The sequence below is a fragment of the Spermophilus citellus genome, assembly GCF_964194105.1.
Source record: "Spermophilus citellus genome assembly, chromosome: 15".
NCBI classification, from domain to species: Eukaryota; Metazoa; Chordata; class Mammalia; order Rodentia; family Sciuridae; genus Spermophilus; species Spermophilus citellus.
In genome coordinates, this window is record NC_138195.1 from 57,063,666 (window position 1) to 57,076,645 (window position 12,980).

The 12,980-nt window shown below is 33.4% G+C and overlaps 1 protein-coding gene across 7 annotated transcripts in view; it reads left to right on the forward strand.

Annotated features, from left to right (window-relative positions):
* The window catches only part of CCSER2 (coiled-coil serine rich protein 2), a 145,019-nt gene that overhangs the window by 72,665 nt on the left and 59,374 nt on the right, over positions 1 to 12,980 (forward strand). For 6 of the 7 annotated variants that reach the window (XR_014019014.1, XR_014019015.1, XM_081268305.1 and 3 more), the window contains exons 4-5: positions 4,425 to 4,515; positions 10,193 to 10,355. Coding sequence is in view for 5 of the 7 variants with exons in the window: in XM_081268305.1 (XP_081124431.1) it covers positions 4,425 to 4,515; positions 10,193 to 10,355 (254 nt within the window). In the remaining 2 variants the exon portion in view is untranslated. Of the gene's footprint in view, positions 1 to 4,424; positions 4,516 to 9,378; positions 9,519 to 10,192; positions 10,356 to 12,980 lie in introns of those variants that run through there. The other variant, XM_081268308.1, reaches the window with a different exon arrangement.

Sequence of the window (12,980 nt, forward strand, 5' to 3'; positions counted from 1 at the left end):
AATTCTGCTAGTAAATGCTCAGTTAATTAATTCCATTGAGGCTGATGGGAGCCTCTAGAAGCCAGAGAATATACACTTCAGTTTTCATTGTCATGCTGTCAGCTGATAATTGGGTTCCAAAACTGTATGTTAACATTTTTCTACCAGATCTGACCTTCTTTTTTTATTATTTTTTAGTTCCCATCATTGTATATTTATTTGTTTTATTTATTTTTTTCAACTTTATTTAATTTAGACTTCCTTTTTTCAGCTTTATTTCAGTGAACATGCATCATGTATCTGTTTCTCAAGCCAGGAACTAAGAAATTGTCAATGACTCTTGCTTACTTCTCAGTAACTCTTGTCCTATAGATTCTAACTCGTTAGTATGTTTCAGAACAGATTCTTATTTTTTATTCTCATCAGCACTTATTAAATCATCATGTCACATGGATTCTAGAATGGCCACAAAACTATTTTTTTTTCTGTTCAACTTAAATTCATTCTCTGCACTGCAGCTAGAATGATATTTCTTTAATATAAATATAATCTCAAATTTATATTTATATTAATTTAATATAAATCTCAATTTGTCACTACTTAAAAGTCTTCAGTCTTGTTTACCTGGGTATATCCAATATCCCAGAATATTGTTTTTTATATATTGGTGTTTTATTTGTCAAAATTTTGAGAGGTTTTTTTTGTGTTTGATGAGCAGAATCAATCCCAAGTCTTTCTAACATTGATTTGATATCTAGACTAGTGTTGAATCATGGAGTCGAGAGTATCTGAAGAGATTTATTTTTCCTCAGTTTCTAGGAAGAACAGGGCAAGCACCCAGGTTGATCTAGAATGGCTTGTGTGAAGGGAGGGGCATGGGTGGCTCTGGTTTTTATTGTGGATAGGGGTGGACCAGGTTGAGGGTTCCCACTTGCACAATGGGGTTGCATGAGTTGAATTTTCCTGCTGTTGTCAAGGGAGGAAAACTATCTGACATGAATTTTTTAAAGTTTTATTTATTTTTATTTTTTAGTTGTAGTGGATACAATATCTTTATTTCATTTTTATGTGGTGGTGAGGATCAAACCCAGTGCCTCATTCATGCTAGGCGAGTACTACACCACTGAGCCACAACCCCAGCCCCCAACATGAATTTTTACTATTGAATAAAACTAATAAAATCACTTTGATTGTATTACAGAAGAGTGTAAACACATTATCTAACATAAGGGAAGATAATACCAATCTTTGGTTTATTACTTTCCAGATATTTAAATGTACCTTTATTCATTAAAGATGTAGTCATATTGTGTGTATGTAAATCTCCTTCTTCTCTACTGTTTTCATTTTATAGAACATCTTCCATATGTAATGATTTATTGATAAGCACTCGATACTGATGTTTTTCCTTCTCTCCCTAAAATTCTGTGTTTTGCTTCCTTTTCTGCTAGGTTTTCTTGTTAACTTCTCAAAGTTGTATCATAATTATTTTTTCACTTTTATATTCATTAAAACAAGCTCATTCCTATTCTTTAAGGTTATTTTTTAAAAACAAAAAATTAGAAAGTGAACAGTACAGAAGCCTATGTACCAAAACAAATTGTAGAGTTTTGTTAGATTTGAAAATTAGACCTCTTTTTTGCAGTGGTCAGAGTGCTGCTTTTGCTGGCTATGTGACTTAGCCATCCCTATTCTGAGACAGAGTTTATTGCTTTTGATTCTTTGTCCTGGCCTTAGTTGTCAGTTCTGGCCTGGAACACCCAATACCATCTTTTTCCACACGTACTCAAACATACATTCACAAATAGTCAAATGTATATAGAGGATTTTTAAATTTTATGTGTGTGTAAAATTACACATGTCATAATGCTTGTTGCAGAAATTAAAAAAACAAAACCACAAGTACTCTAACAAAAAAAGAGAAGAAAACCTTTTAATTTTAAAATAGAGTTAATGTATATTTTGGTTCCTTCCAATTTTTTGAATGGATATCATGCCATGTTTTCATAAATGAATAAGTTTGTATATGCTGATTTATATGCTTAAATTTTTTCAATTAATATCTAGTGTCTTCAGTTGAAGAAATGTTTTCCTTTAAGGATGATTATTCAGTTCTTTTGGCTTTCAAACAAGAGACATTGAAACAAAACTATTTGTCTCAATAGAGGTACTATTAAAGTTTGAAATAGAACCCTGTAGGACTGCTTCTGCTTATACCATTTTTTGTGTAGTCTGGTCTGATCATAGAAAACAACAGATTGAATTAAACTAGTGAGGCGGTGGGTGCTGATGGTAGTCAGCAAAAGGTGGGTTTGGTATAAAAAAGGAAATGAGGATATTAATCTCATTAATGGCTTATTGCATTATTTTTCATAAGTCTCTAATCGTTAGAAATAATAAAACCAACCTCCCATACCAAATGTAAATGTGAATGGGGGAGATTCTTTGCTAATTCTATCATTCATGTAATTAGGGAACTTGTTAAAAGTATGGACACAGGAGTTAGACTTCTGTGTACCAGTCCTATTTTGGCTAGGTGTTTAAGGCTCCTGTGTATTAGTTTGATCACAGATAATATAGGGATCACATTAATCACCAGTTCATTGAAGATTACATAAAGGAATTAATATTTATAAAGTGCTTAGAACAATATCTGGCACATGAGTAGCACTGTTAAGTTTTGTATAATGAAAATTAAAATCCATTGGGAAGAATCATAGGAAGGAGGAAGACTAGGGAATGATGTAACAAATTGTTTAATGAAATAAACCAGCTTGTGTTTTTCAGCTTTCTCTTATTGTAACAAAATACCTGTGATAATCATCTTATAAAGAGAAAAGGCTTATTTTGGCTTACAGTTTTGTAGTTTGCAGTCTATGATTGTTCTGCCTTTTAGGTCAGGCTTGTAACAAGATAGCACATTGTGGTGCAAATGCATGCCAGAGCAAAACTGCCCATCTCATATTCAGGAAAGTAGAGAGAGAAAGAAGAAGCGGTCAGGGTCCTACTATCCTCTTCAAAAGGCATAACCTTAGGAACCTAGGATCTCCTACTAGGCTCAGCCTTTTAAAGGTTCCACCACCTCTTAAACAGCATCTCCTGGGAACCAAGCCTTTAACACATGGGATTTTGGGGGCCATTCAAAATCCAAATTGTAGCATCATTGAATTTGGGCTTTTAAAACCTTTAAAAATTTATTTATTTATTCATTCATTCACTCATTCATGCATTCATTCATTCATTTTTTTTCATTCATATATTTACTGAGTAGTACTGGGGATTGAACCTTGGGGTACTCTACCAATGAGCTACATCCCCATCTCTCTTTTTTTCTTTTTTTTAAAAAAATTTTAATTAACTTTTTTTATTTATATGTGATAACAAGAATGCATTATAATTCTTATTACACATATAGAGCACAACTTTTTATATCTCTGGTTGTATACAAAGTGTATTCACAACAATTCGTGTCTTCATACATGTACTTTGGATAATAATGTCCATCACATTCCACCATCATATCTAACCCCATGCCCCCTCCCTTCTCCTCCCACCCCCTGCCCTATCTAGAGTTCATCTATTCCTCCCATGCTCCCTCTCCCTACCCCATTATGAGTCAGCCTCCTTATATCAGAGAAAACATTTGGCATTTGGTTTTTTGGGATTGGCTAACTTCACTTAGCATTATCTTTTCTAACTCCATCCATTTACCTGCAAATGCCATGGTTTTATTCTTTTTTATTTCTGAGTAATTTTCCATTTTGTATATATGCCACATTTTTTAATCCATTCATCTATTGAAGAGCATCTAGGTTGGTTCCACAGTTTAGCTATTGTGAATTGTGCTGCTATAAACATTGATGTGGCTGTGTCCCTATAGTATGCAGTTTTTAGCTGGGTCAAATGGTGGTTCCATTCCCAATTTTTCAAGAAATCTCCATACTGCTTTCCATATTGGCTGCACCAATTTGCAGTCCCACCAGCAATGTATGAGTGTACCTTTTCTCTCCACATCCTTGCCAACACTTATTGTTGTTTGTCTTCATAATAGCTGCCATTCTGACTGGAGTGAGATGAAATCTGAGAATAGTTTTGATTTGCATTTCTCTAATTGCTAGCGATGATGAACATTGTTTTATATATTTGTTGAGTGATTGTATATCATCTTCTGAGAAGTGTCTATTCTTTTTTATTTTATTTTTGAGACAGGAACTTGCCCAGTTGTTGAGGCTGGTCTTAAACTTATGATTCTCCTTCCTTAGCCTCTCAAGTTGTTGGGATTACAGGCATATACCACTGCATGTGACGACTTTAAATTTTTTAAAAATCTATTTTGTTTTTGCCATGTAAACATTGGTAAATTCATATGATGATATTTTCAAAAATAATAGTGATACACATCCTTTGAACTAAGTTACAGTGTTTTTTACTGCTTTCGTTCACAGGATATTCTTAATAATCTTGAATCATGTGACCTTGAGGATGATGATCTTATGCTTGATGTGGATCTGCCTGAGGATGCACCTCTTGACAATGGTAAGTTGAGACAATATTGAGCCTCCAAAGGCATATTATATATACTTGAGGTACTTATCTATAGCTAATTTTATATTTATTGCTTTCAGACTTCTTAACTGGTGGTAGAAGTGCAATAATACAAGAAGAAACCTGCATATTTTATATCTTGATTTAGAACCACTACTCAATTACTTCTAACCACATTGAGTTGGCCCAAATCAAGTCCCATGGCTAGCCTAACAACACTAGGATTGTTGTTAGAATCTCTGCAGTCACATGACAGAGGACTTTGGATGTATAATTTTGTTAAGAAGAGTGAGGAGCTGAGGACATTACGTACTCTGTCTTCAGGATGGAGAATATTGCACCTTCCTGTGCTTCTTTTGTCACTTGGGACACTCCTGCAGTCAGAGTCAAGTTCAAGTACTAATAAAGAAAAATCACAGCCAATACCCAAGAAGAACAGGGAAAACAGCAGAACTCCCAGGATTATAGTAGCCCCAGAAGGTAATAATGAGAACACATAGGGAAATTCACTTGCAGCACAATGCTGTGTGGAGCTATAAAACAAGATTTCCCAGCAAAACAGTCAGTAGTTGACACAAATCATGCTGCTGTTGAAATCCAAGTTAGTGACCCAAAAGATCAAGTGGAAAAATATTATATAACATAAGAAGAAAAACATAAAGTGTTGAAAATCACAGGGGAAACAATAATGAGATTTGATGATCCAAGAATTTACTGTGAATTTTTAAGACTGATTTTTGAGAAGTGAAGGATATACCTCCTTGGAATACATCACATTATATATAATGAATTTTACTTTGACAGAATTATAGCAACTTCTCTTTGGAAACCTTATACCCTTTCTGAGCTAAAGTAGAAAAATGGCTGGAATCAGTATTACAGTTTGCCTTATCTTTAGCGCACAATACAAGTTAACCTCATTGTAGATAAAATGGAAGAAAGGAAATTGAAAATCTTTGAGGTCTTGATTGGGGTCTTACAAGAAATAGGAGGGAACTCCTAGAACTATCTTTACTATGTTATATATTTATTATATTACAGATTACTATAGTTCTTACTTATATTTATTATATTATACATTACTCTATTTACTGGATTATAGATTTTCCCTAGGAGAAGATAAGTACTGGCTCTTTTATGCTAAAGAAATACTAAAGAAAGCTGAACATGAATCTAAAATGTGCAGTTTCTGGAGGCACCAAAGATAAAATAGTATTTAGGTTTAATACTATAAGAAAATGACTGTGCTCTTTATATGTCTCAGAACCTGAAATAACCATACCCACCCATTAAGCTCTTTGGTTGGGGAGGATAGTAATGTCATCAGGACTGGTAGAAGTTTAAAGGATCTTCTAATGTTTATTTAATTATTGGTTTTAGTTCCTTTTATGTTCTGGTTTTTAAGGTTGTTATGCAAGTTTGGAAAGAGGTTTTGATGGATCATTCTGAACCTTCATGGATTCAGCATCACTAGTTTTGCCAGTATCACTGGTATTTTTGCCAAAAGAAGACTGACTAACACCTGATTGAGATCTTCAGTTTGGGTTTGATTTGGATACAGAGTTGCTGTGAACTCATTGTGAAGAGACATACTTTTTAGAGTTTTCAAGGAGGAAGACACGAAAAGAGTTTTATCTGGCAATTGCATTTGTACAAATGTCTTTCACTTTTAAGGTAACACTTGTGTTAGAGGAAAAAAGTGTTTATTGGTCAGAGATTTCTTGGACACTTATAGGCTGGGATATGGGTACCATCGACACCTGAGTGTTGGTGACCCTAAAGGGGAGACTATGTAACGCCAGGAGGGTTTAACGTTGATAATATAGTTTTCATGTCAATAAAACATTTGCAAGATTGTATTTTAACATTTAGAGAAATTTATCTTTGAATTTAAGAGTAAAACAGGAAATTGAACACTTGATTTCCCCCTCAAACCTTTTTTTATTAATCACCAGTTAATTTTTTCTCCATCAGTTTGTTAACTGATGCAAGGCAATTGTTTTTCCAGTGCCTTTGGAAAACAAAGTATATTAAGAGACTTCAATCTCCAGTGTTTATTTAACTGGTGTGGAGGCATCTTGTTGTTTTATGTGAAGGATATTATTTTATTCTGAGCCTTATTCTGCTTCATTTTCTTGCCTGGGAACTTTTAATGACCACTTGTTGCCAACAGACCCTGATATTTGGCACATCATAGTATAATTCTCAGGTTCATGAATTTTCATAGTCTGTACCTTCTTAGGTATGCTGTTAATTTTTTTATCCTTTCTGTTTAAACTATTCTTTGTTGAAAAAGGTGTCTTTCTAATCATCTCCTGAACCCCACAGAAGTTACAGTGTGTACTTAACTGCACATATTTCATGTTAAATGCTGTAAGGCTGTATTCTTGCTAAACTTTTTGTTGACTACTTGCAATTACTATATTTTCTTCTGGAAATTTATCTTTATGTTTCAGTACTAATTTTATTCAGGAATAATAAAGTTTATGTTTTATTTTATTTTTTTGTATGCGAGCTCTTCTGCTTTTAAATCAAATTGCAATTGAAAATTTTTTAAAATCATATTATAAGACCTGTAAAGTAGATTCTTCTCAAGCTTTGAGATATATAACTTCTTCTGCAGTGTTCTTAGCTAATTATTAATCACAGGTAGAAATTCTTCTATGCCATCCTTTATTTTCTTGGGATATTAAAGTTATAAAAGCAGCAATCTAGAATTCTTTTGTTATCATATTTTGTTCCTTTGTCAAATCAGAAAAAGAATAGGTATTATGAGAATTAGACATAGGCATCTTCATACCATATACCTTTCAGTTAACTATATTAGATCCTCTTTCACGCTCCATGGGGTAAAATCCTGATATTATCTCTTTCTCATAGTAAAATCTGCTTTTTTTTTTTTTTGAGCTGGAGACTACCTTTCAAAGATTTATATTTATTCTCTAATAGGTCCCTCAGTTCATAGAACCACATCTGGCCAACAGGTGGTTTTGATCAAAATAGTGGCTTAAACATTTTTTAATTGGAATGCCTTTAGATTCACCTTATACTTTCTGTAGTTAACTGCAGGCACCACCTTACCTTCTGGCATTATACATTCAGAGGAATTTATTTTCTTTCTTGGTCTTAATTGTCCTGGTCTTCATTTGTCAGGCTCTGGAAACTGGTTTTAATTTATCTTCATCTTAAAATTTTGTTTGCTTTGCATTTTCTTTTCTATATTATTTCTTTCATTCTGTCAGGTAATGAATCTTTTCTAAGAAACCACCACTAATGTTATTTCACATTACTTTCATTGCCACATTTTAAAGTATTTAAGTGTGTACTTATATACTTTATAAGGTTGTCTCAGGGCTATAGTCAGGGGACTCCTTGCAGAATTTCTTTTAGAGGTTAAACATTTCTTTTAGAAATGTCATAATTTGAGCATTTGTTCTCTGTAGTTATGCTAAATATTTGTTTCCAGTGCTTATTTGCCATTATGCCCATGATTAGGTTAAAATTTCAGTAAAGGCTCCCAATTTGGAGTTTGTGTATGATAACACAGCCGCTAGCAGACACAGATGTATCACATAAATTTTTGCATTGTAATTGCCCACAATATTTAACTCATCTCCTGGCCTATTTGCCTAGTTTGTTTGCTTCTTGTTACTCTGTGTTTACTGTGTTGATACCATTTTAAGACTATATCAGGTGATTCTGATGACAAAATATCTTCTTTGTGGAGTGAGTAGAGTTTTTTTCTGCCTGAACAAAGGAAAAATATAAATCCAAAACACTTAAAAGTAGATGTGTACTATGCCTCAGCTATCTAAAATTGATTACTGGAGGATTGAACCCAGAAGCACTTAACCACTGAGCCACATCCCCAGTCCTTTTTTAATATTTTATTTAGAGACAGGATCTCGCTGAGTTGCTTAGGGCCTCGCTAAGTTGCTGAGGCTGGCTTTGAATTTGAGATCCTCCTGTCTCAGCCTCCCAAGCCTCTGGGATTACAGGTGTGTGCCACAGTGCCTCCTCTAAAGTAACATCTTAATGCCAGTATGGAACTTAATAGAATCTATGAGTATAACACAAGTGTGAGTTTATAAATGACATTGCTAAATGTAGTTTTAAATCTTAAGATTTAAAAAGAATTCTTTTTCTTCAGCAATCTAATTTTCTACTGATTTTTTTTAACATAATGATCAACATACCCTTTATTATCTTTATGTTTTGTATAATTGAACTTAAAAAAATACATGCTGATTTATCCTGGTAAGTGTCAATAAGTTATTGGAAATAATTTCAAATGTAAGATTATTTTTTAAAAATGTCTCTTTAAAGTTTAAAAAACCTATGAAAACATATATTTCCACTTCTCTCCATATTGACTCCTGTAGTGAGGTAAGCAGAATGTCGATATCCTGTGCAAAAGCCTATTTAAGTTATTATGCATTTAGAAGAAATGAGTTCTGTATATAAGAGGATTGAACATCTATATTTTATTTTCTCTATAACATCTTTTTTAGAAATGGGAAGTTTGTTTTTATCTGCTATGTTGTAACAAGATACTTGGTGTATTTCAGATTCAGGTTTTTCATTAAGTAGTCATTTAGACAAGTATTTTTTTTAAAAAAAATGGGGAATTATGTTGATTTCTAAAGCTTTTTAATCACATGGAATTTTAAACATGGAAAATTGAACTTTCTCATGTAATAGTTCTTAGACTGGAGAAATCCTTCCTGTTCTGTTGCTTGGGTTAGTGTTTAGCAGTATTTTTAGTAACACTCCTAACTCAGTAGCTATGTAAGCACTGAGCGAAGATGGAGTCACAGGGCAGACTGGGCTTGCTTCCCACAGGGAGGGCTGGGAGTTGAGCAGGAAGGAAGGCCTGTTCAGCAGTGCCTTGTGTGCAACTATGTCTGAGTAGGCAGCCGGCAAAACACAATGTCTCCCTTGTACAAAGTAACTCTCTTAGTGAGTGCTCAGATATGTCAGGAAAAAGTGTTTGGGTAAGTGAAGAAGCTTGGGGTGTTTCAAAGAGATTCTTTTCGTGTTTTTTGGTATTTGGATTTCAGGGAGTGTACTATTTGTTGTTGCAAAGTACTGGCTTTGTTTTCAGTGGCATTTTAGACTTTTTGAACAAGCTCTACCACAGGCAGATTGAAGCATTTTACTTTCTAAAAATGTGAGCTAAATTTAAGAAATAATTTGTTTGTGATGAAAAGTTTGTGCTTCCTGAAACCAGAGGAAATTAATTGTTGCATTTGTTTTTAGGAATGAATTCTCTACGGGGCTTAAAATCTACTTTTTCCTGTGATTTTTCCTTCTGAAATCAGAACCAATTTGTGATAGTTATGAGCACTACTTATAACCGATTGTTGGTATTTGAAATGTATAATCTTGATTTCAAGAAGGATTTGCTTGCTTTACAAATGGTGTGGCAGTTAATTATTCACTAAGTGACTGAGATGTAAAAGTTTCTAATTCACTTTAGTTTGAATAATATGAAGTTTAGTTTTTACCAAAAGAACTGGTTATTGTTCTTCTGGAAATCTTTATTTTGTGATTAGCTAACATACGTAGCTGGTATTTTTAGAATATTACTTTTGTATTTTCAACAGCCTTAAGTAGCCAACTTTTAAGTGTGTACATGTTTATAGTCTTGGCTTTTGAATTTGTTTAGTGGAGTGTGACAATATGAACCGCTTTGACCGACCAGACAGAAATGTTCGGCAGTCTCAGGAAGGATTTTGGAAAAGACCACCCCAGAGGTGGAGTGGACAGGAACATTACCACCTTAGCCATCCTGACCACTATCATCACCATGGAAAAAGTGACTTGAGCAGGTGAGTACTGTTATTTTAACCTAGATTTTATTTTCCAACTTCTGTTTAAATAATAATTCTCCTCACCAAACTGATCTTGCGTAATGTTTAAACCAAAAAATATTTCTAGTTATGTGTGACACTAATTAAAATTAACAATTATTATTTTGTGACCCCAATATTAACTTTATTATACATATAAATATTGTATCTGTATCTACTATTTGGAATTTTGTGTTTCTACTATTTGGATTTTTTTTTATAGATCTCATTAGGAGATGATTTAATGTTGACTTGTTAACATTTATAATTCTAAATAATGATGTGTAAAATTAGTGCCAAGTGATTTGTTTTTCATTTATATAATAAGCCCAAATTTAAAATTTTCACAAGTACTTTTAGAAACAAAAGAAAATACTGTATAATTCTAGAAGTATTTTCCTTTTTGAAATGTAGAATAATCTTTAATTTGACCATACCTAATGTTTAACAGGTTTCTGTAGTCATCTAAGACTGGGATCAAAGATTTCCCTGGCACCGATTAGCTTTGCAAGTTTACATCATTTATTTAACCCCTCTCTATTTCAGTTTAACCATCTGCAAAATGTACTCAATAATACCTTTTTCTTAGTATTTGAGGATCAAGAATAAAAATGCCTGGAACAGTGACTAGTGAAGGGTAGGCACCCAGTGCCATTGTTATTAAATGTTTCCTTTTTATTGCCTCATCTCATTCTCCAAGGGATTCGAGGTCATTCTGGAACATGTTTATAATACAAATAATAAAATTTGGGTGAAGAAAAAATGAAAGGAAACCATAATAGCCTTGTATACTCCTAAAGTAGGAAACAAAACTGTTTCTAAGATTCTTTGTAGCAAAAGCCAAGAACTAAACTTGATCTGTTGCAAGATATGTAGTGTGCAGAAGATGAAGGTTATGTTTTTCCTGAATTTATTTGCTCTTATGAAATAAAAACCTTGAGAGAGTTTTCTTAGCATGATTTCTTTGGAGGAGAATATCTTGGAATATGGTGGACAGGGCACAGAGATCTTCCCAAAATAGGAATAAATGATAATTTTCTTAGCTCTGTTTCTTAGTTACATTCTTTAATGCAAGCTACAAAAGATAATAGTCCAATTCAAACAAAGTAATTTTTTTAGTGAATCCTAAAACGATGACTTTCAACTAAAAATCCTTTTGTTTGTGTAATTCAGTAAAAGGATATAATTGAGAAGATCTGGAGGAATGTCTGGAAAACATTTTTCCAGGAATTATTATGGCTGTTCTGTTTCTCACATCTAGGTTTTTGATAAGGAATGGACATAGAGAGTGGGTATTATCAGGGAAGAACGTGATGTGAAGACGTTTATTGCTAATAATGAAGGTTATGATTCCCTAATCTTTGATAGTAAGTTTATAAGAAGGTAAATTTAAGGCCAACTTACATAACTTGATAAGCCCAACTAAAACATGAATCATTGTTTATTTGTTCATCTACTAACAAATATTCATTGAGAATCTATCTTGAATTCCACTGGGATGAATGTGGAGATAGTATGAGATGTAAAAGCTGTGGATTGGCAGTGACTTCATAGAACATTGGGCTGAAGATGGTAAAAAGAATTGGTAAAAATGAGTAGTGTTTACTTCATGTTGCCAAGATGCTCAGAGTCCATAGGAAAGATAGGCACATAGACAGAGTGCAGTGATGTTGGGTGCCTTGATAAGGTGATATATAAAGGACTCCAAGAGCATGCAGCAACTGGTTTTTGTTTTAAGATAACACAGGATAAATGATGTAATTACTGAACTGATTTCTAAAAGTATGACTATATAGAGATTACAGAATAGTAGGTTCTACAGGAGCAGGGTACATATTCCACATGGAAAACATGTGATAGGGTATGGCATTTTCAGAGAGTATCTCTTAAGTTTAGCATGGCTGGATTGCTTTATTATTTGGAGAAATATGATCTAACTCTAAATAACAAAACCATTGCATTATGCAGTTTAAAATAAAGGACGGGAAAGTTTACCTTAAAGTGAGACTTAATCAGGCTGTAAATTACTTAACCAGAAGTGAATTACCTACAGGTAGTTATCTCTATCCTTGGGAATGATCAAGCTAAGGTTGAGTATAATCATTTGACAGAAAAGTTAAGCAACGTTTTCAAAAAAATTTATAATTCTTGGATATCAACAGATGTAGAAAGTGTAAGTTCTCTGGTCAAATGAGCATGAGAATGGACAAATTAAAGTTAAAAATTTTTAAATGGTGAACTCCATTGGGCCCGTAAGTATAAATATGTAATGTGATTTTGGAAATGATGGCAAAAGATAATATGTAGTCATTCCTCAAAACATATCACAGATTCCTTTTACAGACTATATTTTAATGGATTTACAATTTGTATTTGCACCAGTGATTATTAGAAGAGAGAAATGCACAGCATTCTTAAGGGTTGTGATCTAATTTAGTACAGAGCTTTATAACAAATGGGCTGAGGCACACTGATTTGTTGAATGGTTATAGGCTAACCAGTTTATTGATTTCCCCTCAAGTTTTCTGGGACTGTGCTGAGTTTTGGATCCCCCAGAGCCATTTGTAAGGATGGGCAATACCAAAAAAAAAAAAAAAAAATCTC